At 36.6% G+C, this 27,394-nt stretch overlaps 1 protein-coding gene across 1 annotated transcript; it reads right to left on the bottom strand.

Moving 5' to 3' along the window:
- Positions 1–2,936: 2,936 nt before the first annotated feature.
- Positions 2,937–4,051, bottom strand: IL1RAPL2 (interleukin 1 receptor accessory protein like 2). The gene has a single exon (XM_004590165.4). The coding sequence runs from the start codon at positions 3,927–3,929 to the stop codon at positions 3,354–3,356; it is 576 nt and encodes a 191-aa protein (XP_004590222.2). The 5' UTR covers positions 3,930–4,051; the 3' UTR covers positions 2,937–3,353.
- Positions 4,052–27,394: the final 23,343 nt, after the last annotated feature.

Here is a 27,394-nt window from a genome sequence, read left to right as displayed (position 1 = left end):
AAAAGCAACAACAATTGCAAGTGTTAGGACTGAACTGATTACTATGGGAATATTTTTTGACTTGAGTCTGGTTTTATCAGTTCACTATTTCACCTTTGGGGATGACTGCAAGGACTATAAAGATTTCCATGTGCAATATTCAGGGTATTTCCTTGGCCATTAATTATCTGGAAAATACTTGTTTCCAAAAAAAGCAATTTATTTAAAATAAAATGTCAAAAAGCAGGAAATATTTTAAACCAATGGTCCCACATTCTTATAAATCCTGCAAATATCAAGTGATTCAAATAATCTTGTTCCTTTTCTTGCCAGGATTTTCTTCTTCATCACACTTTCCATTTTCCAACCTGTTGCAGAAGTAATCCTTGGGCTACTACTCATTTCTATGACTTATTGAACTCCAATATACACTTCTCTTTCATAATCAAACTCTTGATTCCCTCTGTGATCATACCCTGCTTCCCAAAAGTAAGTTCCACAATAGTAACCATAATCCTCAAACCAACACTTATAAATTTATATGTATATATATACATAAATCTTTCACAAAATATTGTCTAACGTTCATGTCTTTCCAGAAGCCTGCAAGTATCTCTCTATCCATAATTTTGAATGAATGCTTAAAAGCAGAACAGCTTTGGGTCTAATTCAGTCAAGGTTTTGAAGCGGCCAAGAGGGACATCTTCTTTTCAGAATCAACATACTTGGATTGGGGTCCACAAATTATCAAACCCTCTAAATTTCACATTGTATCAAATTTAGTACATATATACTTCATCCATCACTGGACCTTGTTTACTCTTAATATATGCCTTTGTGTCCATTGATTGTGTGTTTCTCATTTTGTCATCACTTCTGATATTTTCAGCATGTTTCACCTTAAAAATAACTTCAAATATTTGAAGTGTATTTTATGTATGATAAGAACCTTGTTGTGAATTTATGAGAAATAACTTACAATAGTGCTTCTCCACATTTCCAAAATCAATGCCAGTGAAAAATTGAGAAGAAAAATGTTTTTTCCACACTCTGAATGCAAGTGGAAGAATATATCATGTTCTAGACTAAATACTTATTATACCCTTATTGGTTATATCTTTCAAAAATCTTAGATGAAAATTAAATTTTATGTTGCCCTCTAGAAATAAATTTTTATAGATAGTGTACACATTGGTTCCTGAAAATGGTAGAAAAGGTTTCTTGTCAAGTTCCTCAGCACAAGTGTGAATGCTCTGTTTTTGAGTACCTACTAGTAGTGAAAGGACACATTGTGGCCAGCCAACTCAAATTGCTACCCACGTTTAATCATTGTAAATAAAGGAAGCAGAGAGACCTATGTTATATTTTCAGAACTGGCATGCTCAATACAGAACTACTAGTTTAAAAATATCAGGGAACATTCTATTTGAATTAATCTAGATTTCTGTGAAATATAAAATAATAAAAATACAATGGATCATTTAAACACATACTAATCACTTCATGCAGATTATTAATTTAGTAATTGCACGTAGCATTAAAGAACATAGTAAACACAGCTTTATAATACCTGTAAAACAGTTCAAATTTGAGAAACTTTCATTTTGAAATACCTATAGGTTTTACAAAAGTAAAATCACCTTTCTCAGTGGGAAAAAATACATCCATGAAACATTTACATTTGTTGAACAGGACTTTTCAAAGGAGTAGCTAATTGTCCTACTATGAAAGGAGCACGTGTTACTAAGTTTTCACATACTGTTGGTGTCTGATGCAGTTGTTGAAATGTCTGGATACAGAAATGCAACAGAGAAATAAGTACGTTGAATAAAACTCATGGGTCACAGGGAACCAATAATGGAAAGAGGTTGAAAAAATTATCAAAGCATATTATCTAAGTCTCTTATACACTTGGGTTTCACAGTTACTAGGATAGGCAAATTCTTAATTTTTACACTCTTTGTACACTTGTCCTTGTTGGTGTTTGTCCAAGAACAGGATTTAAGAATCATTTGCAAAATGTCAGAATCAATTTTGATTCACAATCGACTCCCACAGGCATCTAAGGTGGACAGCACATTGAATCTGAATAATTGGAAAGAACATATAGCAGCAATTCACAGTAAATACTAGACTAGGACACATTCCTTATGGCAAATACACAATATCTTAGATTAGTCACATAGCTTTTCTGGTATGGTACAGTCACAATCATTAGGAGGAGTGGAGAAGTAGAGGAGTCTGGTCTATCAAACATTCTTTGAAGCACTGGGACTAGAAATACTTCTGTAGGAGCCTTGTGTACATGGTCAAGCAGATACTGGGTAGACACTGAGTAGTCTGTTTCACAACTATATTGCAGATGAGAAACTGCAATTGCTTCTCTATTATTAATAAACTTGGATCATTTAGCACTTTATCTGTGAATATTGTATTCTTTGCAATGGCTGAGATGCACAGTCGATGTGTATTTAAGCTCCAATGATGCTGTAAATAAAGGAAGGAAAGTGCCCATATCTTCATCTAAAACTTATAGCAGATCAAGAGATTGTTTGGATTAAAAAAAATCCAAATGTGAATTTGCTAGAAAACAATATAGTGTGCACTTTAACATGTATATTCAAAGTTTTGGAAAATTTGACACAAGTGAGAAAGCCATAGGGTTCAAAATCATCCTCAAAAATTCACAACCTTTCTAATCATTTGCTTAAGAAATTAACATTATTTACCTACCTATCAGTTTGCCTACAGACAATATGCTTGCCTCATAAGACTAAAAACTATTATTATGAACTGTTGATTTAGTCTACATAAGCTGTCCATTATGTTGAAGAAGATCTAAACGTTTCAATCATTTTTGTCTTAGTTGATTCTCTACACACATTCTTCCAAGTTGAGTTCCTTCAACTTTTTCTTGATAGTTCTTGATTTTTCAATTATTCTGAGCTTTCTGTTCCCTTAAACTTAGTTCAGAACTTTCACATTAAAATGAAATCTTTTATGTGTCCTTAGTTCAAATACCACTTGAATACTGAAATAGTCATTGATAGGGGAAGATAGCTCACCTACTGAGCTTGCAGTCTGTGTAGTATCATTAACCCTCTCCTGTAAAACAACAGAATTTTAAAACGATTCTTTTCAGGAAATCAAAACTGTACATCGGAACAAGGTGCCAAACTACAAAAGAAGTCTTTCTTTCTCCCCCCGCCCCACTACTCTAAAAATGTAAACAAAAATAGCTAAGTACAAAAGTGAATTGTGTGCCTTTTCTCTTCAAACACGCTTTCAGCACCTCAGTGTTATTAGTTGTACTTTATGCTTGGTATAGCAGACATTCCACTCCTATAGCTGTTGGGAGAAATTCAGGTGTCTCATTACCAAATATCACTGGTGAAGCTAAGCTCTTTGGATGATAAAGGTAGCAGGGAACTGTTCCTGGGAAATTCCTGTGACTCTTTCAAGGCATTATTATGTGACAGCTGTCCATTGAGTAGCGTCAGAGGCAGATTACAGTAAGTATGGTGGTTGCCCAAGGATGGAACTGGCAAGGTGTTGGTTGGCATCTCATGTTTATAACCTCTGCAACAGTGTCTCATTTGCATTGAATCTGAAGGGTGGAAATCAGGCAGATCAGCTTGAGGTGACACCAGAGTGGCCGAGGTATTGGTCATGGCAATGGAAGGTATGGGTTGGAGTTCTCCAAAGAGTCCTTGTTCTGTAGACTCTAGAATATGGCACCGAGACAGAATTTCTCTTCTCTTGATGGGCATTTCATATATTAAGTGCTTCCAAAATTTAGAATTTAATTTGCTGCTTTTTGGTCCCTTCCACTTGACCAGAGATAGAAGTTTGATGTTGCGCTTTAGTGATTCTACTTCCTGGGAATTCACCTTACCCTTGAATTCTGTACACTCAATCAGTATCACTTTGATTTCTCCACTGACTAGCATGTTATGGAGTCTGCTTTCCAGTTCGAAAATACTCCATCCCCGTCTGAGTATGTAGTCAGGAGTTAGCACGATAATAAGTCTTCTGCTTTGCTCAATGCATCTTGTGAGATCTTCTACGTATGCTACAAATCACAGAAAGAGAGAAAGGGTAAAACAAAGACATTGCCAGTCTTTTAGCATAGGTTTGCACTCTAGTATAGCAAAGGTGCAGTCTTTTACTAAAGTCCGTCACATTTTCTTTTCTTGTATTGTGCATTCAGAAAGCCCATCTCCTTAAAAATTAAAAAAAAATAGAAAAATAACTGCGCATAAATGTTATTTTCTTTGCTCTCATCATTACTTACAGTGTTCTGTTGACTTGCATAAACCATGACTGCTTCAGAGCTTAGGTGTATTTCAGTGATTATTTATTTATTTAATCATTTAATTCAAGGCAGGCTTCCAGGCTAGTACTCTAAATGAACAAGCCATCAACAGGTCAATGAAAAGAAAAATAGAGCCTTCTAATACATACAGGATTCTGTATTTTGGGGACTTGGTTTGCTTTCCCTCTCTAAATTTCTTCCCTTTATATTATCTATTTTAATTGACAAATAGTCATTGTATAGATGAGTTCTAATGTTCAACTACTAAACGTGTGTGTGTGTGTGTGTGTGTGTGTGTGTGTGTGTGGACTCTCTCTCTTTTTTTTTTTTTTTAGCAAATCCTCCTCAGCTTGTTTCTCAGATTACCCTTAGTCATTTGAAAACTTGGGTTCTCTCTCTAGTTCTTGAAATTCAGAGAGGAAAATGGGGTGTGCCTATGGCTTTAATTTGAACCAGCTGCTTTTCCTTCTAAAGAATAGTGAAGAGGGTAGAGTTGGAGGCAGGGGATGGTATTGAATGAATGCGAAAGGAGGAGGAGTCTATCTCATGAAACACTGCTGAAAGTTAGGTGAGCATATATGCCCCCCCAACTTTTGGGAGGTACAAAATACTGAAGTAGCCCTAAATTTTTTTTATCCCAGAAAACAACCCCTACGCAATCACATTTTCCCAAATCTTTTGTGCCAAAAGGAAACATACACATATGTTAACAATGGAGATTGTGGACCCGGGTGTCACACTAGCAAGCTACCTTTCCTAAGTGGAGCACAGGGCCTTGTCTAATGTGCAGTGTGCTCTAGCAGAAGCAGTGCTTACAGAAGCATAGCAACATTTGTCGCTCCAAAGCTGTCCCAGGGTTACAGACTGCTTTCAAGATGTCACATCCAGCACACAGTGTGGGCTCACCAAGCAGCCCAGTACATGCCATTTGAAAATAGAAACAAATTTTACAGATGCATGCTTTACAGATGATCTTCTTGTCCAGGGTTTTATATGTACTACTTGGCGGCAAGCAAAAGTTTCACAAGTGCAAATTTGCAAACTTTCTCTACACCCTACAAACTTGAAAAAGAAATACCTATAGAGTTGCCATTGAACAATTTGTTGTTACTGCTATTTTGGATTTCGAATGGAGATACATTGCAGTACTTGCTCATGCAGTAGTTACAGTGACTGGATTTGAAGCGATCAGGCAGTTTCTAAGTCAGAAGAGAATCTCCTAAGAATTTTGAGTGTCTTAGAGATTATGTATTCGGGGGGAAATCAGCATTGAGATTCTGCAAGAACAAAATGAAACACCACACAAGTAGCAGCAGAGGAAGTGATCACTTGGGAATTAGCAGAGAACTGGTGAAGCAGAATGGAAGGAAAGGCAGAAAGTTTCAATAGAGTGGAAAAATATTATCCCAATGAATCAACAGCTCTGACTCTTCATTTTCTTCCTTTCTTTCTGCTCCCAAAAAGAAAGTTATGTGGGAAGCTTCATCATAAGAAGTTGGATCTGTAAGATATAGTAAAATAAACTATAATGCATCTTTCCCATTATTCTTTTCACCTTTTCTCCAAAACAAAACCAAAATCAAACCCAAACCCAGTATCATGGTAAAGTACAGGAATCCATAAAAGACAGTTTTCCCAGGTGAATTGTAGTTAATTGTTCATTTTTAACACTCCTTATACTCCTTAGAAAATAATGTACCAAGAGATTACTTTGGCTTATATTCCTCTTACATTAATTGCACGTGGTTATTTCATATTTTAATCGCCCTGTACAAACCTTGTCTGCAGCATACTGTCACATAAAGTATACCTCTAGTTACCTCTATTTTGGGGATGTGGTATCTATTTTTAACCATACTCTTAGAAACAAAAGCTACATTCATACATTTATCTATATATGTAAAGAAAAAAATTACAAGTGTGTGGTAGTTTGAGAAGCCATGCACATATGTACTCATGAACTTACTGGGATATTACGGGCTTTGGTTTGCTACTCCATTTCTGGGATGGGGAAGGAAACAGGGCAACTTTTTTTTCCTGTGATGATTTTTCCCCTTTTACTGGTCTATTATATTTTGCCATTTGACAGAAAAGCAGAATGTAACATTTAGGGTTCCTGAGGCTTCATAGAGGCTCATTAAACAGAATTCACATTTGCCCCCAGAACGGCTGCCTGTCAGGACAGATCCCACTATGCTCAGCTGCACAGGGCGTGGGTGTTGAAGGGAACCTTGGAGAGAGGGAGTGGTCCCTGTCTCCTGCGTACTACACTGGCTGTGCTTATCCTGGCAAAGGCTAGTGGAGACTTGAGGCAACCATCCAGACAATTCCGGCTGAAAACCTGCTGTGGAAGAAAAAAAAAAGGTCGAAATTATCCTGGTTTGCCCTATATATACATTAATCATATGCACTGGAGTCAGTCAGTACATCAAAATTTTCCCTGGGCAGACATAGCCCAAGTGTCCCAAAGAAAACACAAGGCATTTGCTTGGGCCCTGGATCTCGTGTTCCATTTCACTTGGTGAGAAACCAAGTGGAAGTTTTCAGATGTGAAGCCCACATTTCACTTCTTGGGACGGTGATCAGTGGCTGGGCAGCGACCTCAATGTTTGAAAGCAGCTGGGGAGGTGCCTCTGAGAGCTGCCTGGCTCTCAGGAAAAGAAGGAGAGACTGTGCCCTAGCTTCCCTATTTTGGCTTACCCTCTGTTTTTCTCTCTCTGTTTTCCTCTCATATTCTGATCCCTCTTTCTCTCTCTTTCCCTCTTCTTTTTTCTCTTTCTTATACTTGCCTTCTTATTTCATACTTTCATTTTGCCTTTCCTCCTCTTCCCCTCCTCTTCCCTTTTCTACCCTTCGCTTCCTTCCTCTCTTGCCACTGAAATCTTCCCTTCTTTCTCTTTTACTAGGGAGAGAGGGAGAGAGGGAGAGAGGGGGAGAGGGAGAGAGGGAGAGAGAGAGAGAGAGAGAGAGAGAGAGAGAGAGAGAGAGAGACAAAATGGGCCTAGCTACCATGGTAAATATAAGTAAATGAGCAGGAGAGGAGACAGACCAAGCTCATATTTATTGGTTAATTTATTTTTAAACTTTCTAATGTTACTGGTTTCTGTGAAATGAATGCCCTGAGTAACTTGCCCCTTAGCCAGGGAATGCATGTATGCATCTGGTCAGTATGATCAGGAGCCTAATAGATTAGGTCCATGCCTTGCTTCTGTATAGCTCATGAGCTAAGAAGCATTTTTTTTTGCATGTTTAAAGAGTAATTAAAACAAGAAAAAATATGATGCAACTGAGACCATATGTGATCCACAAAGCCCAACTTTTTACTATCTGGATCTTTAAAGGGAAGGTTTGCCACCCCTGAATTAGAGACCAAGCAGGGTGGTTAGGTTTGAAAACATTCCAAATAAGCTAAGCAGAAACAGGTATCAAGTTAAGACACTGCTAGTTCGTAGTGTAGGCTCGGACAGACACTGGGGTTTGCCCTGGTAGGGCTGTGGTTTTGTGGAGGACATTTTAGAAACCTTCAGAAAACGTTTTAAAAAGCTTGCTACCACGAAGAGATAATAAAGAAATCTTTTTTAAAAAAAATCCCTAAATCCACAGCACATACAAATCTTCACTAAATCTTGCCCTGACTTGCTCAGGCAAATTTGGAAACGGAGTAGCAAGAATCCTATAAAAGACTCTTTTTCCACATAAAAATATGAAATGGCCCTAAAATAAAAGGCTGCCAAGTCATTTTTCTTGCAAATTTTGGTTTTAAGTAACTCCAGATAACAGTAAAGATCAAAAAGCATTCTCTGATGGTTTCCTGTTCCCCTCATCAGTTCTGTGAAACTACCACAGATTGTCACAAAGCTAATTCCATCTAACCTATTTGTGATTTTTGCCATTAGGAAAAAAAAATCCTTGGGCACATGGTTTTGATAGGAGTGCTTAAGTTTAGATAGATTCATTTTTCATGTTATAAGTGCAAATGCAAAGAAACTTTTTCTATGCTACAGAGTCAGGAAAATCTTTCAGAAGAAAATGGATTGTCACCAAACTCTCCTTGAGATATGTAGCTCTTTTAGAAATGAAGAAAGATCATGTCACTAGCATCAGCATTTATAGGAAACTGGACACTTAAAACCCCATTTAAAACAAAGCAAATTCGATTTTCAAATCCCTTCCAGAGGCAGTTGCATAAAACAAAATTCAAGTAGGATTGAATCTAGTAAAATAACTTGAAAATACGTGCTCACTTGTTAACAAAGCCCAAAAAGCAAAATTAAGGAGCAAATAAAGGGATAAAACAGAAGCAGAAAGAGTGACAGCTTCAAGAAATTTCTCCTAATGGGTGGTGTATACTTTCCCTCAAAGAACTTAGTACTTTGTTAATCTTCAGATCCTGAGTCTGTAATAGAGGTAGGCAAAATGACAAGGAAGGAAAAAACTGTATTCATTAATTCCTATGTGGTCTTGCTACTGTCTACTAGTCTTCTGATTCATCAGGCTAACCAATTAGTTCCTTGGAAATAATTTTGGAGTTGATATTTCTACTTATGTCAAAGTCATTATCAGGGGCCATATAACATATTTTCTAAGAAGTTTAAAAAAAAACAAATACTGAGCCCAAAAGGTATAATTTATTGTTTAGCTCAATTCAAACAATAGTGACTTGAAATGCTTATACTCACAGCTATCTATAGCAGCTATTAGTTAAAAATGGCCACCTCATTAAGGTAAGACCAGATGCATGAGAAGGATAATGTTCCTCAAATGATAAAAGTAACAGGCTAATAGATTAAGACTTAAAGTCAATCCTGTATAGGTTTTTCATATGTCAAAGATAATACATTATTCATCACTACATATTTGGGAAAAATTATCAGACTTTTGGTATAATTAGAAGCTCATAGTGAGTTGCCTGATAATGTGGTCTCAGTGCAAATACTACCTGGGTTTTTTTTTTAAATTAATTACGTTGCATTATGTGACACAGTTTCATAGACTCTGGGATTCCCCCAACCCCTCCCCAAACCCTCCCCCCATGGTGGATTCCTCCACCTTGTTGCAATACCACAGTTCAAATTCAGTTGAGATTTTTTCATTGCAAGCATATACCAAGCATAAAGTCCAGTATCTTATTGTCCAGATAAGTTCAATGGTTTCTTGGGGAGACCATCTCTGGTCTGAAGGTAGAGCCGGCAGAGTATCGTCCCAATCAATTAAAAGCCCCTACATAACATCCGCAGCAATTTATAGTATTATGGAATTAATTGACATGCTATTGAGTAACCAGTATGTTAAAAAAATGCAAGTTCTTAACCACATCCTGTGACTTCTTCATAGACATTTCAATTTTAGTTTATATACAACTGGGTTCTATACACCTTAAAATGGCTATAGATTACTATTCAGCTGTCTCATGTCTATTTTCATTTTAGTATTTAGCAGTTTATAGTGTTGAAGCATGATTTTGCTGAACCTGGCTGTTTTTTGGGGAGTCTAAACTGGCTTATAACTCTAACAAGACATGTGTTAACAGTTTAGGTGCAGAACAGTTTTGGGGGTGTGTGTGCAGAGGAATCGTCAATACCCTAGTGAGGAGTAACTACCTGGATTTTAAATGCTGCTACCAAAGACTCTAAATGCTAACCTACCAGAAAGTTTACACTAGTTAACTCTAGCCTAATGTTGCTACCACGTAGGGACTCACGTCTTCCTCTGGCAGATGTTAAGATTCTGTCTCTGTCATCTGCAAAGGAGATTGAGGATACCCAATTTTTAAAAGTGAGGTGAGTATGGGAGTGGAACTTTATGTGTGTGATATTAAATACAACATTATTTGCCCTACAAAGCTTTTTTTTCTCCTCTTCCTCTTCCACATTCTTGGTTTGATAATTCCTAAGTAGGTAGTTGGGCTACATTTCATAGGCAATAGTTTGGGTTTCCATTGATCAGCACGAGGGTCCTATTAGCACTGATGAACGGACCAATCACCAGTTAACATGGATTTTACTGAGATCAGGTGAATGCAGCGAACTCCATTTCCAGTTCTCACAATGGGGGCTATATTCCTGAGTTTAAGTCCTTTATTTTTGCTTTTACATTGCATCTGTGGATGGGTGGGGGGGATCATGATAGTGGCAAGAATCCATTCTAGAAGGCTGTGCATGCATCTTTTTACTTCTTCATTGGCAGTGGAGGATGGAAGAGAAGAGGTACCTTAATACACTACTAGTGGAAATATAAACTAATACAACCATTACGGAAGACAGTCTGCAGATTCCTCAGAAATCTGAAAACAGATCTACCATATGACCCAATCAACCCACTCCTAGGAATGTACCCAAATAAATGAAATCAGCACCTGAGTTATTTGGAACTGGTATTGTGGCATAGCCACTGCCTGCGGCACTGACACCCCATATGGTTGCTGGTTTGAATCCTGGCTGCTCTACCTCCGATCCAGCTCCATGCTCACAGCCTGAGAAACTAGCAGAGGATGACCTGAGTGTTTGGGACTTACTCTCTGTCTCTCTCCCTCTCTGTCTCTGTCTCTCTCAGTCTCTCTCTCTCTCTGTCTCTCTTTCCTTCTCTCTCCCTCCACACACTGACACTTACCCTCTCTCCACCTCTTTCTTCCTCTCTCTCTGTAACTCTGCATTAAAACAGTTAAAACATTTCTTAAGAAAGAAGAGTTATTTGTACTCTGTGCTTATTGCATCTCAATTCACAATAATTAAATATGGAAGAAATCCAGGTGTGCAATAACTGATGACTGCATAAAGAAAATGTGGCATATACACAATATGGAATACTATTGAGAAAATACATTCAGAAATATGAAGTCCTGTCTTTTGCAACAAATGGATTCAACTGGAAACCATAACTGACTTAGTGAAATAAGCCAGTCCCTAAAGGACAAGTATGTTTTCTGCTGTATATGGGATTTAATGTAGAACACACACACATAAAAAAATGTATAGGAGTGAACTGGACATCTTGTGATTTGATTATTGTTTTTGGCCCTTTTTATACTACCATGGACCAGTGATCTCTACTTATTACTTGTTGAATATTATGGTTAGCTGTGATTTTAATATAGAATACAAAAAATGTATAGGGGTAAAATGGACATCTTGTGAGTGATTTGATTATTGTTTTTGGCCCTTGTTTATATTACTGTGGAACTGTAATCTCTCTACTTTTTTACTTGTTGAATATTATGGTTAGTGGTGCATTAAGTCTGTGATTATAGAGTGTATTGAAATGCTTTTGTTAAAAAAAAAAAGAAAGTAGAGGAAGGAAGCAAGGAGGGGGATTAAGAGACAGAGGGAGAGAGAAGAGCACAGTTACCTTGTTAGAGTTGTAGCTATGAAATACATGAAATCTGATGTATTTATACTAGAAAAATTTAAAAATAAAAAAGACACATTCTGAAAGGAAGATAAAATGGAGGGTAGCCATGAAATAGTCCGTAAAACACCGTTTGCCTCCTAGCTTTGCCTTTTACCTTGAGTTATAGAAACTATCTCTCAGCAGCACAATCTTTCTGAATAAGGAACAAAGACACTTGGGACTTCCATAGTCTTTTCCGCATCTTCTTCAGCAGATAAAATCTTATCCGGGTATTCTACTATGTTTTCAAAGGGTGTCTATTTTTTGAATCACTAAATAGCAGATGTCCTGATAAAAATTTTATACAATGGATCGTAACGTCTCCCCCATATTTTAATGAGAAACCGCATACTATTTCTGGGCATGATGGAGCACAATTCCCTCTCTCTGTACTCTAGCACGAGCGGGACAGTGGATACATCTAATTTTATTTCATGTGAGTACACATCACACAATGTGTTAAATTTCCCTAGTTGTGCCTGTCACCCCTGCCTCACACTTTTTAGGTCACAGACGTCAGATTGCCTGGAAAAGGATTTTATTACTCCCCAAGGACAACTTACTTGAATGGTGTCCAATCTGTTCAGCTATTAGAGGAACTATTGGCAATGAATACTTACAGATCCATGTACAAAAATGTTTTTTGCATGCCTCACTTCAGAAGTGACTAGGGATCATCTGACACCAGATGTATTCTCCAGTCATTTGTCATTTTATTGTCAACACAATCACATGGTTCATACTAAGCATTAAAGAACTGAAGAATAGACTAGGGAGGAAAGTCTGACAAATATAAAAATGCAATCAGACATCATATTTTTCCCTTAGATTATTGAAGAACTAGATTTCTAAGTCAGAAAAACTCATGGAAATTCGAGCATGAAAAAAAAATAGAAAGAAAACTTTATATCTGACAGTAAACCAGAAATACAATTTCAATAGATATCACTTTTAGCTCATTAATATCTATATTTGTTGCACTCATGTATGACTAACTCACGTGGGGATGGACATAGTTTTCTGATAAACAGAAAGGGAAATTGTGATAAAAGCCTTTGAATGATTTTTTTCTACTTCTCATATCCACTTTGTCATCTACGGCTTTTCCTAGATCGTCACCCAGAAACAGCTGAATTTGTAACTGTGAATACACAACACATATGAACTTTTCAGTACATTACTAGCTGTTTTATGGCCTAAAGGATTTGACTGTTTGTACGTTGAGTCTTAGTACACAACTGTCTCCATCCGACCAGCGGCTGTCAGCCTGACTTAATAATTTTATATATTTTTTATGTTTTAAAATCTCTCCAGAAACACTGAGATGAGCCCAAGAGCCTAAATGGTCCTCATCCAAAAATGTCCCCAATCTCAGGATCTCAATTACACAGCTGGGTTCTGTTGGTCACATGTCAGCTTCAGAGCACATCTGTTCATTCCTCAAGGATCCACTAGGCCCCATGAACACAATGTGCTCTGTGTAGAGTACTTTACACCACAAACCCCAGCAGCTGCAGGGGTGAGAAAATCTCTACGTCTCAAGTTTGTGTCTCTAGGCAGTTTGAGTAGGGTGTTTTCTATCTGGCTTTCTTTCGGTTGCCTGTCACTTCTGACATTCAGATGCCTGTTGGCAACAAAGTTGCTTTTACTGTTCTCATGGACAGATGTTTCTAGTCTGGGAAGAGACAGACCAAACTTTTACTGGAAAGTAGGAACTCTTGCCACATTTAGGCACCCAACCTGAGAAAACATAAGGAAGATTCTGGCCACAGGTTCAAGAATGGAAAAGTAGTTACTGCCAGGAAAATAACGTCCAGATCTAAAGACCTAATTTCAGCATCAAGGAAAAAAATATTTGCATCAAATATCCCCATCTTTTCTGCTTCATAAGAAGCAGAGAACAACATTTCCTGGGCAGAACATATGTAGAAAGGAACAGACACCTCCAGCTCCCTTTGGAAACTGACATTTTTGTTTCCAGGCTTTCTGAGAACTCCTGGTCATATGAAAGGTTTATAAAAGAGTGAATGATAATGAAAAGAAAAGAGAAGGGAAAGAGAGAGAGGGAGAGAGAGAAAGAAAGCGAGAGTGAGATTCATGTACTTATGAAAGTGCACATTTGGAAAGCTGAATGTGTGCTGGCTAGGGTAAGCTGGAAAACCAAGAGAGTAGCATAAAAGAAACTAAAGATACATTGAAAGTGAAATCATTAAATACAAGTGGGTTTGTGTCATAGACTCCATTAATTTGAACCACAGAGAATTATTGTTGTACCATCAAAACTGATCCTATGAAAAATACTTTTTAAAAATAATCCTCAAAGACCCCGTTACTAGTTTGGGAGGACAGAGTAGTCTCAGGTCAATATGTTTTGAAAGAGAGGTGAGGGACAAACACAGCTTATAATACAGTAACTTGGTCCCCCCTTCCTCAGGAATGTGTCTATATTTATATAACATAACCTGTTAAATCTATACCAATAGCTGAAAATACAGACCACAGAAGCTTCTTTAATAACACACATACACCAAGTCCAAAATATTCTACTCTGTCATTCATGTGTAAATCAAGTATATTATTCATATACTTCATGGACTTCCTGAATGCGTGCTAAAAATGCCAAAGAAAAACTCGTTAATCGTGACATGGTGACTGCTCAGCTAGCTCTGAAATGTTGATGGAAAAGAAAAATTGTCAAAGGGCCTTTTTAAGAACCTGTGCAGGTTACACTCGCAAATAGGAATTCAGCGAACATGAATTTCCTCATTCAGGAAGGAAGGATTAAAATCAAACACCCTCCAGTGGTTGTATCTAAAAACTGCATAGTTGTCCCAAATGGCTTACTTGTACAAGAAGTCTTCCTGTGCACCATTGAGTACCCAAGAGTCAGGTCTCTGCTCAGTCTGATGGTTGGACAATCTCAAGAACATTGAAATAACCTTTTGTCAACCAGAAAATTTCTGTGCATCCTGATAACATCCATTTTTTAATTGTTGTTTGCTTTGTTAAACGATTATTTTAAAAACCAGGATAAACTGGGTTACTCCCTCCTATAATCTCTTATGAAGTATGTTATGGCCTTTAACTAAATTTTTATAGGTTTAAGCTAAGAAATGTTATGGCTTGTGCAAGCCTCATATTGCATAGTTAAGGACGGCTTTCAGACTATGATAAACCAAAGCAAGTAATCAGTTTTGAGCAATTTAACCAAGGAGCCAGTTGGTTCAATAATATAAAAGAGTCTACCATGTGTTTGGCTAAATAAATATAGTGAGTTGATCTGTCAAATCAGCAAAATTGAACTGAGGGCTGGATGTTTGTCTCAGTGGTTTAGAAATCACTTGAGATTTCTGCATCTCAAATCTAAGTGTCCTGGTTTGTGTCTTGGCTATGCTTCTTATTCCAGTCTCCTGTCAATGCACATCCTGGAAAGCAGCATATGGTGGCTGAAATACCCGGGTCCCTGCCACCCAGGTGGGAGACCTAGCTGAAGTTCCAGCAGACACTTGGAGGAGTGAACCAGTGGATAGAAGATATCGTTCTTGGTCTTTTTCTGTCTCTTGGCCTTAGGAAGAAATGGTAGAAAAGAAACACAAGTGGGACTGAAAGAAGATACATCTTTGGGGTGTATCTTTCTCACACTCATTTTCTGGATCTCTCACAAAGTGAACAAATGTCATTTACTGAGTTCCAGGCAAGTCATATCACTTGTGTTCCATATTGTCCCATTTTCCTTTGTAACATTAAAGCACCCTTTTCTAGCTTGGAAGATAATTCATTTTGAAATGTCAAACATGAAACCATGTTTTTAGTCACTTGTCAGAGGTGACAAAGACTGGTTATTGTGGTGCCAACAACCATGGAATGTAAGAAAGCAGAAAGGCTGGTATCATGCTGAATGTTACTGAAGATGATATCATATACATTATAAATTCCACTTTGGTAATGATATTACTTTAATACAGTTTGAGACAGTATCCCTCTAATATAGCTATTTCACGAATTTATATTTAATAAGGAGCTCTTGGCAATACATAAAAAATACATAGTGATCAAATGAAGTAGCCCAAAAATTTGTAGAAGAGTATTTTGAATTTCTGATTCGTCTGTGGCAACTATTTTAACAGCTGGAAAAAATAAAAAAAAACCAGTATACTTATAGCATATATTAAGGGCTAAGATTATTCTTTGGAGTTACTTATCTGTTTTATATAGTTGAGTAGAAAACTTTTTAATAATCACCTTAACCCTGTAAAGGGAAAGTACCTTTCAGATACAATCATTGGAAAAATTTAAGCCTTTATTTATAGTCTCATTTTTTCTCTTAACTTAAAATAATACCAATGAAACAAAAACAACAAACATCTATGAAGTACTTAGGAAGCTTAACTCTACTGCTAGATGACATACAGAAACATATGGAGCTCACATTCTTGTTGACTCCACATGACATAAATAGATGGACAGCTACATCAAATTATAAAATAGTATAAAATATCACAGGAATACAAAATTTACAGTAACACCAATAACACACCAATGAACACTAGATCTGAAGAGGCTTTGTGGACTTTTGCACAGACAATAATATGACGAAGGAAAAATGAGAGTTGTAAAGGCTCTCAGAAGACTTCAGTGAGTAGAAGTGGTGCAGAGTCCCAAAATGTTTATCAAAGTTACAGTTTGCTACTCTAGAAGGTAAGAGTAAGGGCTATGATAAGAGTCAACAATAGGAGAAAAATATGGGCTGACAGCAGACATAGAAATGTTTAGCTAAATGTTTTATCATGCAGGAAATAGTGAATAATTAAGCTCATTGAGCAGGGGTGTGGCATGATCAAGGAGAAGTACATGTTATTAGTAGGGCTGATCAATAGGAAGAAGGATAAGAAAAATACTTGGCATTTTAGCGTGAGCTAGTTAGGGCCTATACCAAGATGGTAGGTGTGAGAACAGAAAAAAATGCAAGGCACGATGGATTTAGGAAAGGAGAATAATTAAAAAAAAATGATTCTGAAGTTTTAGGATTTTTCCATAGGGAATCAATTAATACGTAATTGTACTTCAAATCATGAGAATGGGGAAATTCCAAAAGAAAATAAATTCTTAAAGTTGTGGGGCAGGAAAAGTAATGGACTAATATCTTCTTTTTTTCATACACCTTTCAGTATGCATGTTAACATGTACACACAAGCATACATACACATACAAGCACCCTAAGAGAAGAGACGAACAACCAAAACTCAGTTGTTTCTATTGTCTCCTGTCAGCTTAGTGACCATGATCCACTGCTGACAATTTCAGTAAATCCTATTGAGACATGACCTGGCAAAGAGAAGCAGATCTAGGCTCTACCGCCAGCTGTACCATCTGCCAGCTGTCTGATCTTGGACTTACTTGAGCCTTTGTTTCCTCATCTGTAAGATGAGAATATTAGTATGCTCTCTTTTCAGCACAAGATTTTTGTAGCTATTAAATAATACATGTGAAATAATATGCTGAATATATATACATGTATAACTGAAAAGATAACTATTCAGTTTGTTTCTATCATGTGTTTAAATTGTTATGCTTGGAAGTGTGGTTATCAGTTCAATCTTCCTCTCTTAAGACTATTAACAAAGAAACATATTCAAATGAGTTCTAGCATATTTACTTTTTTTTTGTTGGCATCTCAAGCCCTTTAAGGGCAGGGAGCATATCTCAGGCTTCTCTGCATATTCCTTACACATTACCTTGCTCACATTCTGAACATTCAGAGGAAAATGTGTTTTGGCTTCAAAATTTATTCTGAAAACTCAAATACAGCTTAAGTTAAAAGTAGCACTTAACACCAAAGTTTTCAGCATTTCTTGAAAATAATTTAAATACACTGTGTGAGTGCTATATTCCGTTACTTCATATAACTTTTTCAGTGGATTATTTTCCCTAAATTTGGGAATGAGTAACAAGGTATGCTGAGTTACAATATTGAAAGTCATAGGTAGGTTGTTAGTAACAATGGTTGTAAGTACATGTAGAAGCACAATGAAGGAAGAAGACCATCTGAATTGAAACATATTGGAAAAGCTTTAACTGATTTTTGCAAGCTTTTTTTAAGAATCATAAAATTTTCAGAACACTAGGGCAATATAAAAGGAACACCATTAATGCAAAATGTAAAACCACACTTAAAAGCATAAGATACCACGTCTTTTAAAAAAATGCAGATGCTGGGAAGTCAGAACCTAGCAGGAATTGGGAAACTTTTGCATCTAATATAAAATCTCCTGTTGAGAAACAACTGTCAAAGTTGTTGGCTGCAATGTTTGAAGCTTCCTTATAACTTCCTAAAAGAAACTAAACATTTTAGATACAATACTTGAAAGTACTTACTTCCACTTGGAATCAGGTCCCTTTCTGGAATGAAGAGTTTATATCCGTAGTGCTTTTCCAGGACGTCTGGCAGTATTTCAAGAGCAAACTGCTCTTCCTCAGGATTGTCACAGTCTAAAGTATCTTGATCCACTTTTGTGTAAGAGAGATAGGCATCATATTCCTTGTTGTCTTAAATACAAAGAACAATAAAAGAGTGATTAATCATGGCAGATTTCCCTTATGTACTAAAAGATTATAACCACTGACAGGTTGCAATAAGCACTGTAATTAGTGAATATCTTCAATAATTGGAAAAAGAAATCACTGGCTACATGGAATTTAATATAATATAACCTAGTTAGAAAGTAGAAACTAAAATTAATGTGTAATTGGGATACCTATAAGAGGTGGCAGGATAAAAGTATTATTATTTGACTTTTGGTGACTATACACATTTGTGATGTTCAATGATGTGTAAATAATTAGCTAAGTGCTTTTGAATGCAGGACTAAACAGACCAAAGTCATGGATTTGAACCCTTTATGTGCCAGTTGGTTTGGCTTGGTTACTTGGTCACAGATTATACCTTGTTTGCACAAATATGTGCAAGATATCCAAGAAGGGCAGCCTCCTACAGTGTGGAAGATTGAAATAATCCAGCCTCACTCCTAGAGACACTACTCACAGCACATGCCATACTTCCAGTTGGTTACTGTTGTCATCTTCATATACAAAAAGCAGTTCATTACCAAATATTAGAGGCAGCAGCTGGGTTTTATACAAGTGCACTGCCTGTTATTCTTGTTCAGTCCATGGCCAACTAATTTGACACAAGTTCCAAAAGAAGCCTTTGTTTTGAAATATACATTCTTCCATTATTGCCAAATTAGGTTTTCCCTTCACACATTTAGTCAGGGAGTTAACTGTACTTTGTGAGTGTACTTTTTTCCCCTCCTGTGCTGTACTGGCTCAAAGCCAGTCTCTCTGAAGAGAAAATGTGTGTTTATGCATGCATTTTTTCCTACGAAATGTTAATGAACACAGCTACTCAAGGTATTAATCTCTGAAGGTTTTAGAAGGGCCTCACTGGAAAAGTGGCACTAGTATTTTCAAAATTTCCTTAATTCTAGCAAAAATATTTTTAAATTTAATGCAATGAGCATAGATTCATGTGGAACTATTAGTAATCGTTACTTGCAGATATTGTGAAGGGTTGGCTAATGTTTCAGAATGTTTTTAAAACACACCAATATATTCCAATAAAACAGACATGTTATAATATAGATAAAGCCTAACCAAAAGATAATTTATAGAATGAAGCAGCCACCCACTTATCTAAACCACTAATGATTTTAGTCTAATCTGCTTGCCAGAGTATGAGCAAACTGCAGGCCTACAATGAAATCTACATCCTGAGGTCCCTTGACTGTTGACACTTTGTAGGCAGGATTATGTTGTTCTAACTCTAGATAGGATCTAGTCTTCACCACTCACACTTGAAATGAGCTCTGGTTATTTATGTGAAGATGGTACTTGAAGCCAGGAAAAAAGAGTTAGTATTCTTCAGTATATCCTTTAGCTGCAAAAGAGTTCTAAAAACTTTTTGGTTGCATTACCTGAATGCTTAGAAGCAGATGTACATGAAGGCCTGCACTGGATAGTTAAGGAGATAATTTGGCTTACAAATTGCGCCCATTCCACTGTTGTGCATAAAACTCCACTTGGAAGTGAGAATGTTCATAAGCCATGCTAATGTAAGAACCTCCTGGTAATCCTAGCACCTCTGCCCCTGTTCCAATCAAGTACAGGATGCACCTGCAGGCCCTTGACTTTCTCTAGCAATAATTATTCACCTGGGACTCAGAGCTGCCGATGGTAGACAGCTGGAAGAATAAAATAGGCCAAAGGACAAACAGCTCTATTCCTATGAGCAGAATATATTTCATTGTTCTTGGTGTATAGTGTTGCTCTCTCAGACTCCAAGTTATACTAAATCCTTGCTGATCTTAGGAAATTTTCCTATGTCAAACTTCCAGAAATGTAACTTCTTATTTACCAATCTCGTGATTTTTTCTTTTTTTTATCTTCTTGAGCTGGCCATCCACAATGGCTACCTGATCCTTCATACATCTGATAAGCCTATACAGAATACTCTCTCATTGGCTCTCCAAATATACGTAAACTTACATTTTGCTTATTCTATTGCCACTTGCTCTACTTACAGTGTGTTGGCATAGTTTAATTTTACAAAGATCTTCCCTTAGAAAATAATTTCTACATTTGCATATTGAAACTAAATTATGACACAGAATGTGCATGCCTTGTTATATATATATATATATATATATATATATATATATATATACATTTCATTGCAGAAAGGACCTATATATATATACATATATATCTAGATATAGATATATTGTGTGTATACACATATACATATACTCAGTGCATACAGATAAAAAAACCTCTACCTAAAATTCCAGAAGCACATTATTCGTCAGAAAAATGGTTGTTTCACATTTCAATCACGTCCCTTTCAGGTGAACCAAAGTTGAACAACTTATGATGGCTAGCAAGAGCAGAAGGAGAGCTCTCAAAGCCACCATGTCAGATGTCCCCAAAGCTCTAGGACACCAATTAGCAAGCCAGCAGTGACGCAGATGCCACAGTTTAAAAAACACACTTCAGCCTTATGCAGACAGCCAAGAAAACCTCATGAATAGTCACAGCTGTTACTACAGAGAGGCACAAGATGGATAGAGCGAAAGCAATAGTATAATGCAAATAATGTTGACAGCAAGGCCTAAAAAGTGTTTTAAAACCTAAAGGCAGCTCTGCAACACCACTTTTCTACAAAAGGCTAGTGAGCTCTGTGCTAAATTACCCTGGCTAAGCTCATCTGAGCAGCCAGAAAGCACAGCACAGTGCAGCCAGAGCATTCCAAGGAAGAGGCAAGCACAGCAATCACCATAGGTATACTGTTCCTAATGAAGGGAAAATTTATGAGGAAGAGAACCATCCTATTTGTGGAACAACCATTCTGTTTTCATTTTAAATCTAGTCTTAAACCTATTCATCATCTCCATGAAGCCATACTATTTACAACCCATTTCTTCAACATTGATGCTAAGCACAGCCCTTGCTCTTGAGCTTCTAACATTGAAAAAACTGCCTAACCTTAGTAATTATTATACTCCTATTGTTTACTGTATACTTGCGGCACATGCAAACAAATAAGCAAACATATTCTGGATTATGCTTGCCACATAGCAGATACTCAATAAAGATATAGTGATAGGAGAACTGAAAGGCCAAATAAATGAAGCCATCACTGGAGGGGGATGGAAGAAGTCCAAACACTACCGTGCAGAAACCAACGTCATCGGAAAGACAACCAGAAGCCCTGAGTGGTCTGCAGAAACAGAAGAACAATAAACGTCCTTTGGGACCAGGGAGGAGAGCTTTCTCTGGTCCGAGCCTGGCTCCACCTCTGGACCCCCCCTCCTTCGCAATGACCATCGGGATCGCTTCGAAAACCCCTCACAGCAAACAAACAATCATACAAACTAAAACAAACAAACAAACAAACAAACAAAACCTAAAATAAATAAACAACAGAAAGTAGAACTTGAAATCTGACAGGAAAGAGCTGGCATGGATTGGCTCATGCCTCGCTGGGTGGGTCACAAAGATTAGTTACTCCTCACCATGGTGTTGAGGATTTTCCTGCACACCCCCCCCCAAAAAAAATGTTCTGCACCTAAAATGTTAACATATATCTTGTTAGAGTTACAAGCCAGTCTGGATTATCCTAAAATCTGCCAAGATCAGCAAAATTTTACTTCAACACAACAACTGGCTAAATACTAAGATGAAATGGACACGAAACAGCTGAATGGTGCCTTATGGCCATTTTAAGGTATAGAGCAGCCGGTCCTGTATATGAACTAAAATTGAAATGTCAATGAGCTAATCATAGGTTGTGGCTAGGACTTGTTTTCCTTTTTTTTTTATTTTTTTCTTTTTTTTCTTTTTTTTTCTTTTTAATACACTGGTTACTCAAAACCATGTCAACTCCATAACATTGCAAATTGCTGTTGATGTTATATTGGGACTCTTAATTGACTGTGATGATATTCTGCCAGCTCAAACTTCAGACCAGAAATGGTCTCCCCAAGAAACTGTTCAACCCATCTGGACAATAAGTAGCTGGACTCTATGCTTGGTATACGTTTGCAATGAAAGAATCTTGATTGAATTTGAACTGTAATACTGCATCAAGGTGGAGGAATCCACCGGGGGGAGGGGAGGGGGAGGGAGGGGGGGGATTCCCAGAGCCTATGAAACTGTCACATAATGCAAAATAATTAACAATAAAAAAAAAAGATGGCAAAGAAGTCAAAGTTTGCATGACATGTTTTATAAAAATAAAACATTTTATAAGATCTTTCAGCGATTGCTGCTATTAGATACAAAGCAAAAACATGAAGAAAGCTTATATGGATTAAATTAAGTTGTGTTTATGACAGGTCAAGAGATTTTAATGAAATTGCAGAAATCTGATGGATCTTTGGGTGACATTTGTCACCGTACAACTGGTTATTTCTAAAAGGGTGTTAAAAATTATTAATTCACCCTCATGACACAGCTGCTGATGTTTGAATACTCTATTCAGCCAGTATAGAGGTTGTGTGTAGTCCCAAGGTTTTGTGGAGGACTATAAAATACTTTACCTCTCATTCCCAATGAAAACCTTTAAAGTACCGGAATCTCAAACAGTATTCATCTCCCAATTAATGAGTTTGGAGTCAATACACATAATTCTTTTATCAAAGAGGCACATTGGTGACAGAGATACAAAATAGAATTTTTGACTCCTGAAAAATCCTATATTAGCATGAACTTAATCTTACAAGTACATACTATACTAGAACTATACCTGATCAGTTACTCTGGGTTAGCAGGTATAGTTGATGAAAGTAATGAATTATTATAGAATAGTTTAAAAGATTGTAAATCTCCCCCATATATTAAGAAATTGCTTTTAATCATGCCTCAAATCAAATGAGTCAACGGAGGAAAGTGGATTAAGGCTTATTCCCTCATTTTGAAGATGTGTCTTAAAAAGTCTATAGTATTTTTGAATAGGCTGCTGTAATTTTGGGTAAATACACAACTTTGAGAATGAGTATGAACATGTGCCCATATTTCTCTAATTTATTGCAAAAAGCATAAAAGGTAATTGAAACCCATTCACATCATCATTTATTTAAAGCAACAATAAAGTAAAAAACAAAGATCCCTCAAAAATTTTTGTTAGACTATCATTATTAAAAAATGGGGCCAGTGGCTTAAGGTGCCATGTGAGATGCTGGTATCTCATAAGAACAACAGTTTGTGAACCATTGTTCCACTTCTGATCCAACTCCCTGCTCATGTGCCTGGGAAATCAGTAGAAGACAGGTCCAAGTACTTGGTACTCGGGCCCCTGCACTCTGGGAGACCTGGATGAAGCTCCTGGCTTCGGCCTGGCATGCAATTGTTTGTTGCCACCATTTGGGGAGTGAACCAGTGAATGGCAGATTCTTTATTTACTTCTCTCTCCCCCTGTAACTCTGCTTTTCAAATAAATGCATAAACTGTTTTTAAAGAAAACTCTGGTGCATACCTCCAAGGCTTATAGTAGCCTAGGGATGAGGACTTCATGTATAAGGAACAACACATTACGATTTACTATTGATATTTACTGGAACATGGTAATTTGTTGTCTCAAAAATCTCAAACCTTTTTATATGTTCAAGGAAACAATGTTCAAATCCTTTAACAATACTTCAGTTTTAAGATCCAAAAGAGTAAAATAAAATTATGACATATTCCAAATTTTTGTATTTGAGTAACATTTGAGAATTGCACTATGAACATCTAAAATATGCAGGGTAATTTATTTTGGGCTATAACAAAGTCCACCTATTTATTGCCTACAGGAGAAATATCTCACCAACAAAGATCACCAGAAACTGTATCTCATGGATTTTGATGATTTTTTAGAATATCTCCATAACTTTTCATCAGTTTCTTGCATGATTTTTTTTCTCCATGGCAAAAATGGCTAAAAATAACTCATAGATAAATTTAAATTTTCTGGAGAAAAACTGAATGAATTTTTAATTTTTTTCTTACTAAAGAGGACTTTGATGGCAGTTGTTTTATCTTTTGGACTACTATATCTCCTTGTTAAGCTTTTTAGCTGGCAATAATTTCAAATATACCAGAGGGCTAAATATGCTAACATGAGATGTTCATAGCAGAAATGGGGTGAGGTGTACACAGGAATCCATAGCACTGTCCCACAAATTTTGTAAATTTAATATTAATATTAAGAAACGGGAAAAGGAAAAATCTTGGAAGATGGTATCATAAAAAACTACGCAGATATGAAAAATGTTTGCAGCAAAACAAACTTATCATTTACTTTCGTTCTTCTTAAACTTTTAAAAACAACTTCATATAGGAACATTATAAAAAATATAAGTATCCCCAAACCATATATATGTCTACCCAGATTTACCTATTGCCAATATTTTCTCTTCTTTTCTTTCTTGGTAGATAAATAATTTTTCCCAAATTCTCTGAAGGTAAATTGGATCCATCATAGCCCTTTAGTTCTAGGTAAGTGTGTATTTTCTAAGAATAGGAATATTCTCTTACATAATCACACATGCTTGCCTTTTCATTGAACAATAGGAAACAGCTCACCATCAGTAGTTTCAGCACCACCAAAACGTTGTCGGTAGAAGAGCATCAACTCAATGCTGTAGCATTTGTAGATGATCACCAGCAGTACCAGGAGGAGGAAGATTGCTCCCAGGCCCCCTGCAAGCTCAATTTTGTAGATTAAATCTAGAGCAAACAGAACATGCATAAAAGGTAATTAGATCAGCTACACTAGAGATCTCCTGTTTCTAGTATACAAGGTACATCACCTGTTTTGCTTTCCTTTCCAAGATATCCTTGCTTAATGGCTTGAGTTTGATAAACTAGGATGAATCCAATTTTTATTAACTATCTTCTAGAAATAGCAATTTACTATCAAAAGTGCTAAGTCTATCTGAAATAGAGCTGGCACCCCTAATTGGTTTTTAATACATCTAAATTTCTCATATACACTTTTGCTTTGTATTTATTTCAGGAAATGATGCAAACTGCTTTATTCTTGGTCCAGGACCAATATTCAACTGTTTCTGTTCAGTTATGTTATTGGCTTAGTAAGATTACCATCTAGCACTTCTCAGGTCACAGGCCTGTCTTCTACAGTGGAACAACATCATAAAATTACTTTCAGAATGAAATAAAATAAAATCTAATGAGCTTGCAAGATTTAACTGTTTCATTTAACCTTAGTAAAACAAGGTAAGCAGGGGGAAATTAGATTAGCCCTTACTCTATTTATTTGAATAAATGAGTATAATCTATATGTGATATAATATGTCCAGGGAAGCTGAAAGAAAATGAGAAGTCCAGGCTAACCACCTGGCTTTCTTGTTCAACCTGAGAGAGCAATGTTAGGCTGCTGCATTGAGGCATCTGAACTCTGAAACAATTAAATCATCATCAAATGGAAGAAGACATACTGTCCCTGAGGCTTAGAGGAAAATGACTCACCTGTGGCATAATTAGTGATGTTAACAAATATGAAGAGGCTATTATTAAAAGATAATGATATTACAGAATTTAGAGAAACAGAACGTCAGAGGAGAACTAAGAATGTGATTTCAGCAGCATTCAGAGGAGAAACACTGAGTCAGAGAGACACCACCTAGATATCTCCTGCTGTAGATTAGGGACAGTCATTGGTTTCATCATAATGAGATGAAATTGTCTATAAGATTAGAGAACCTCTCTTAATCTAATCCTATTATTAGCAACTAACTAACTGGCTCTTTATTACTGAATCAGCCCACCGTGTAACAAGAAACCATGAAAGGGGATGTCATTCTAGTTTGTGTGTCTGTTGCTTGTGGGTTTGGTTGGCATCAGTTCTCCTGATGGATCAATTAGGACGGCACTGTCAAAATCAAATTAGTGGTCTGACAGGCTGTCACTCTTGCAAACCAGATAATCAACCTCTCTCTGTGAATGTGTCTTATCTCCAATATAAGATTACTGCTTAATTGAAATTAGGCTTAAAACAACACTTAAGATCCATTTAGCATGTTACTGTTTATTAAAAAACACATAACATATATGAGTAATTGCAAGTAATATAATACATTACAGATATAGATAAAACTTTAAACTAGTCTGGTATCCATTCCATAAATCAGGGATAGGGAACATCTGGCCTGCAGACTGTACAAGGCCCACAAAATTATTTGGTCTGTACTTGCCAATGCAACCACAGACAGGACATGAAATTCATTAAATCTATACTAGACTAGTTTTTTAAGCTGTCCATTTTGTATGGACCATGAAAAGTGTTATAAATATCCATATGACCATTGACAGAATAAAAATTCCCCAGAGACTACCTGTGCTGTGGTGCAACACATTAGGGCACTGCTTGAGATGCTGCCATCCCAAATGGGTGTTGATTCAAGTTCCAGCTGCTCCACTTCTGATTCAACTCCCTGTTAATGTGGCCTGGGAAAGCAGCGGAGAGTAGTCATGCTTTGGGCCCTTCCATCCATGTGGGAGATTTAGAAAAAATTCCTCCATCCTGGATTTGGCCTGCTTTACCATCTGGAGAGTGAAGCAGCAGATGGAAGGTCTATCTCTCTTTATAATTCTTACAGATAAATTTAAAAAAAATCTTTAAAGAGTGAAGGTTCTGCACCCTTGCTCTAAAAAAGTCCTTTTGGTCAAGAATTACTGCTTCAAATCTACACTTGAATTTATTATTTAAAGTCCTTGTCTGGACTCCTCAGAAATAGTGGTATTTCTTTTAAGTACTTGTTGAATTTTTTATTTAGTGAAGGATTGAACTTGTGATTATAAAGTAAATTAGAAATACGGCCTTGCAACAATTAAAAGCAAAGAAGAAAGGAAGGAAAAGGAAGGTGAGAAGTTTTGTTATGTATTTAAAATTATGTATATGAAATACATGAAATCTGTTCATTTTACATTAAATGATTAATTTTAAAAAGCGGGATGAAATTTATCAGTGTGACAGTATGCTTACAATTGTAATTTAAGCATTGAAAATTAAAGTGTTTTCTTTTTAACTTGGTTCATTTTGTCTTTTGTAATTCAATATTTTGCGATGGTTTCTACAAAGAAAATAATTATGAACAAACTTACCTAAAGCATCCAAAGAAAAAGTTCTGCCAGAACATTTATTGCAGAGCATCTGTA

The sequence above is a fragment of the Ochotona princeps genome, chromosome X (assembly GCF_030435755.1).
Source record: "Ochotona princeps isolate mOchPri1 chromosome X, mOchPri1.hap1, whole genome shotgun sequence".
Lineage (NCBI taxonomy): Eukaryota > Metazoa > Chordata > Mammalia > Lagomorpha > Ochotonidae > Ochotona > Ochotona princeps.
Note: the sequence above shows the minus strand (reverse complement) of the source record. Positions and strands in the feature narration are given on the sequence as shown.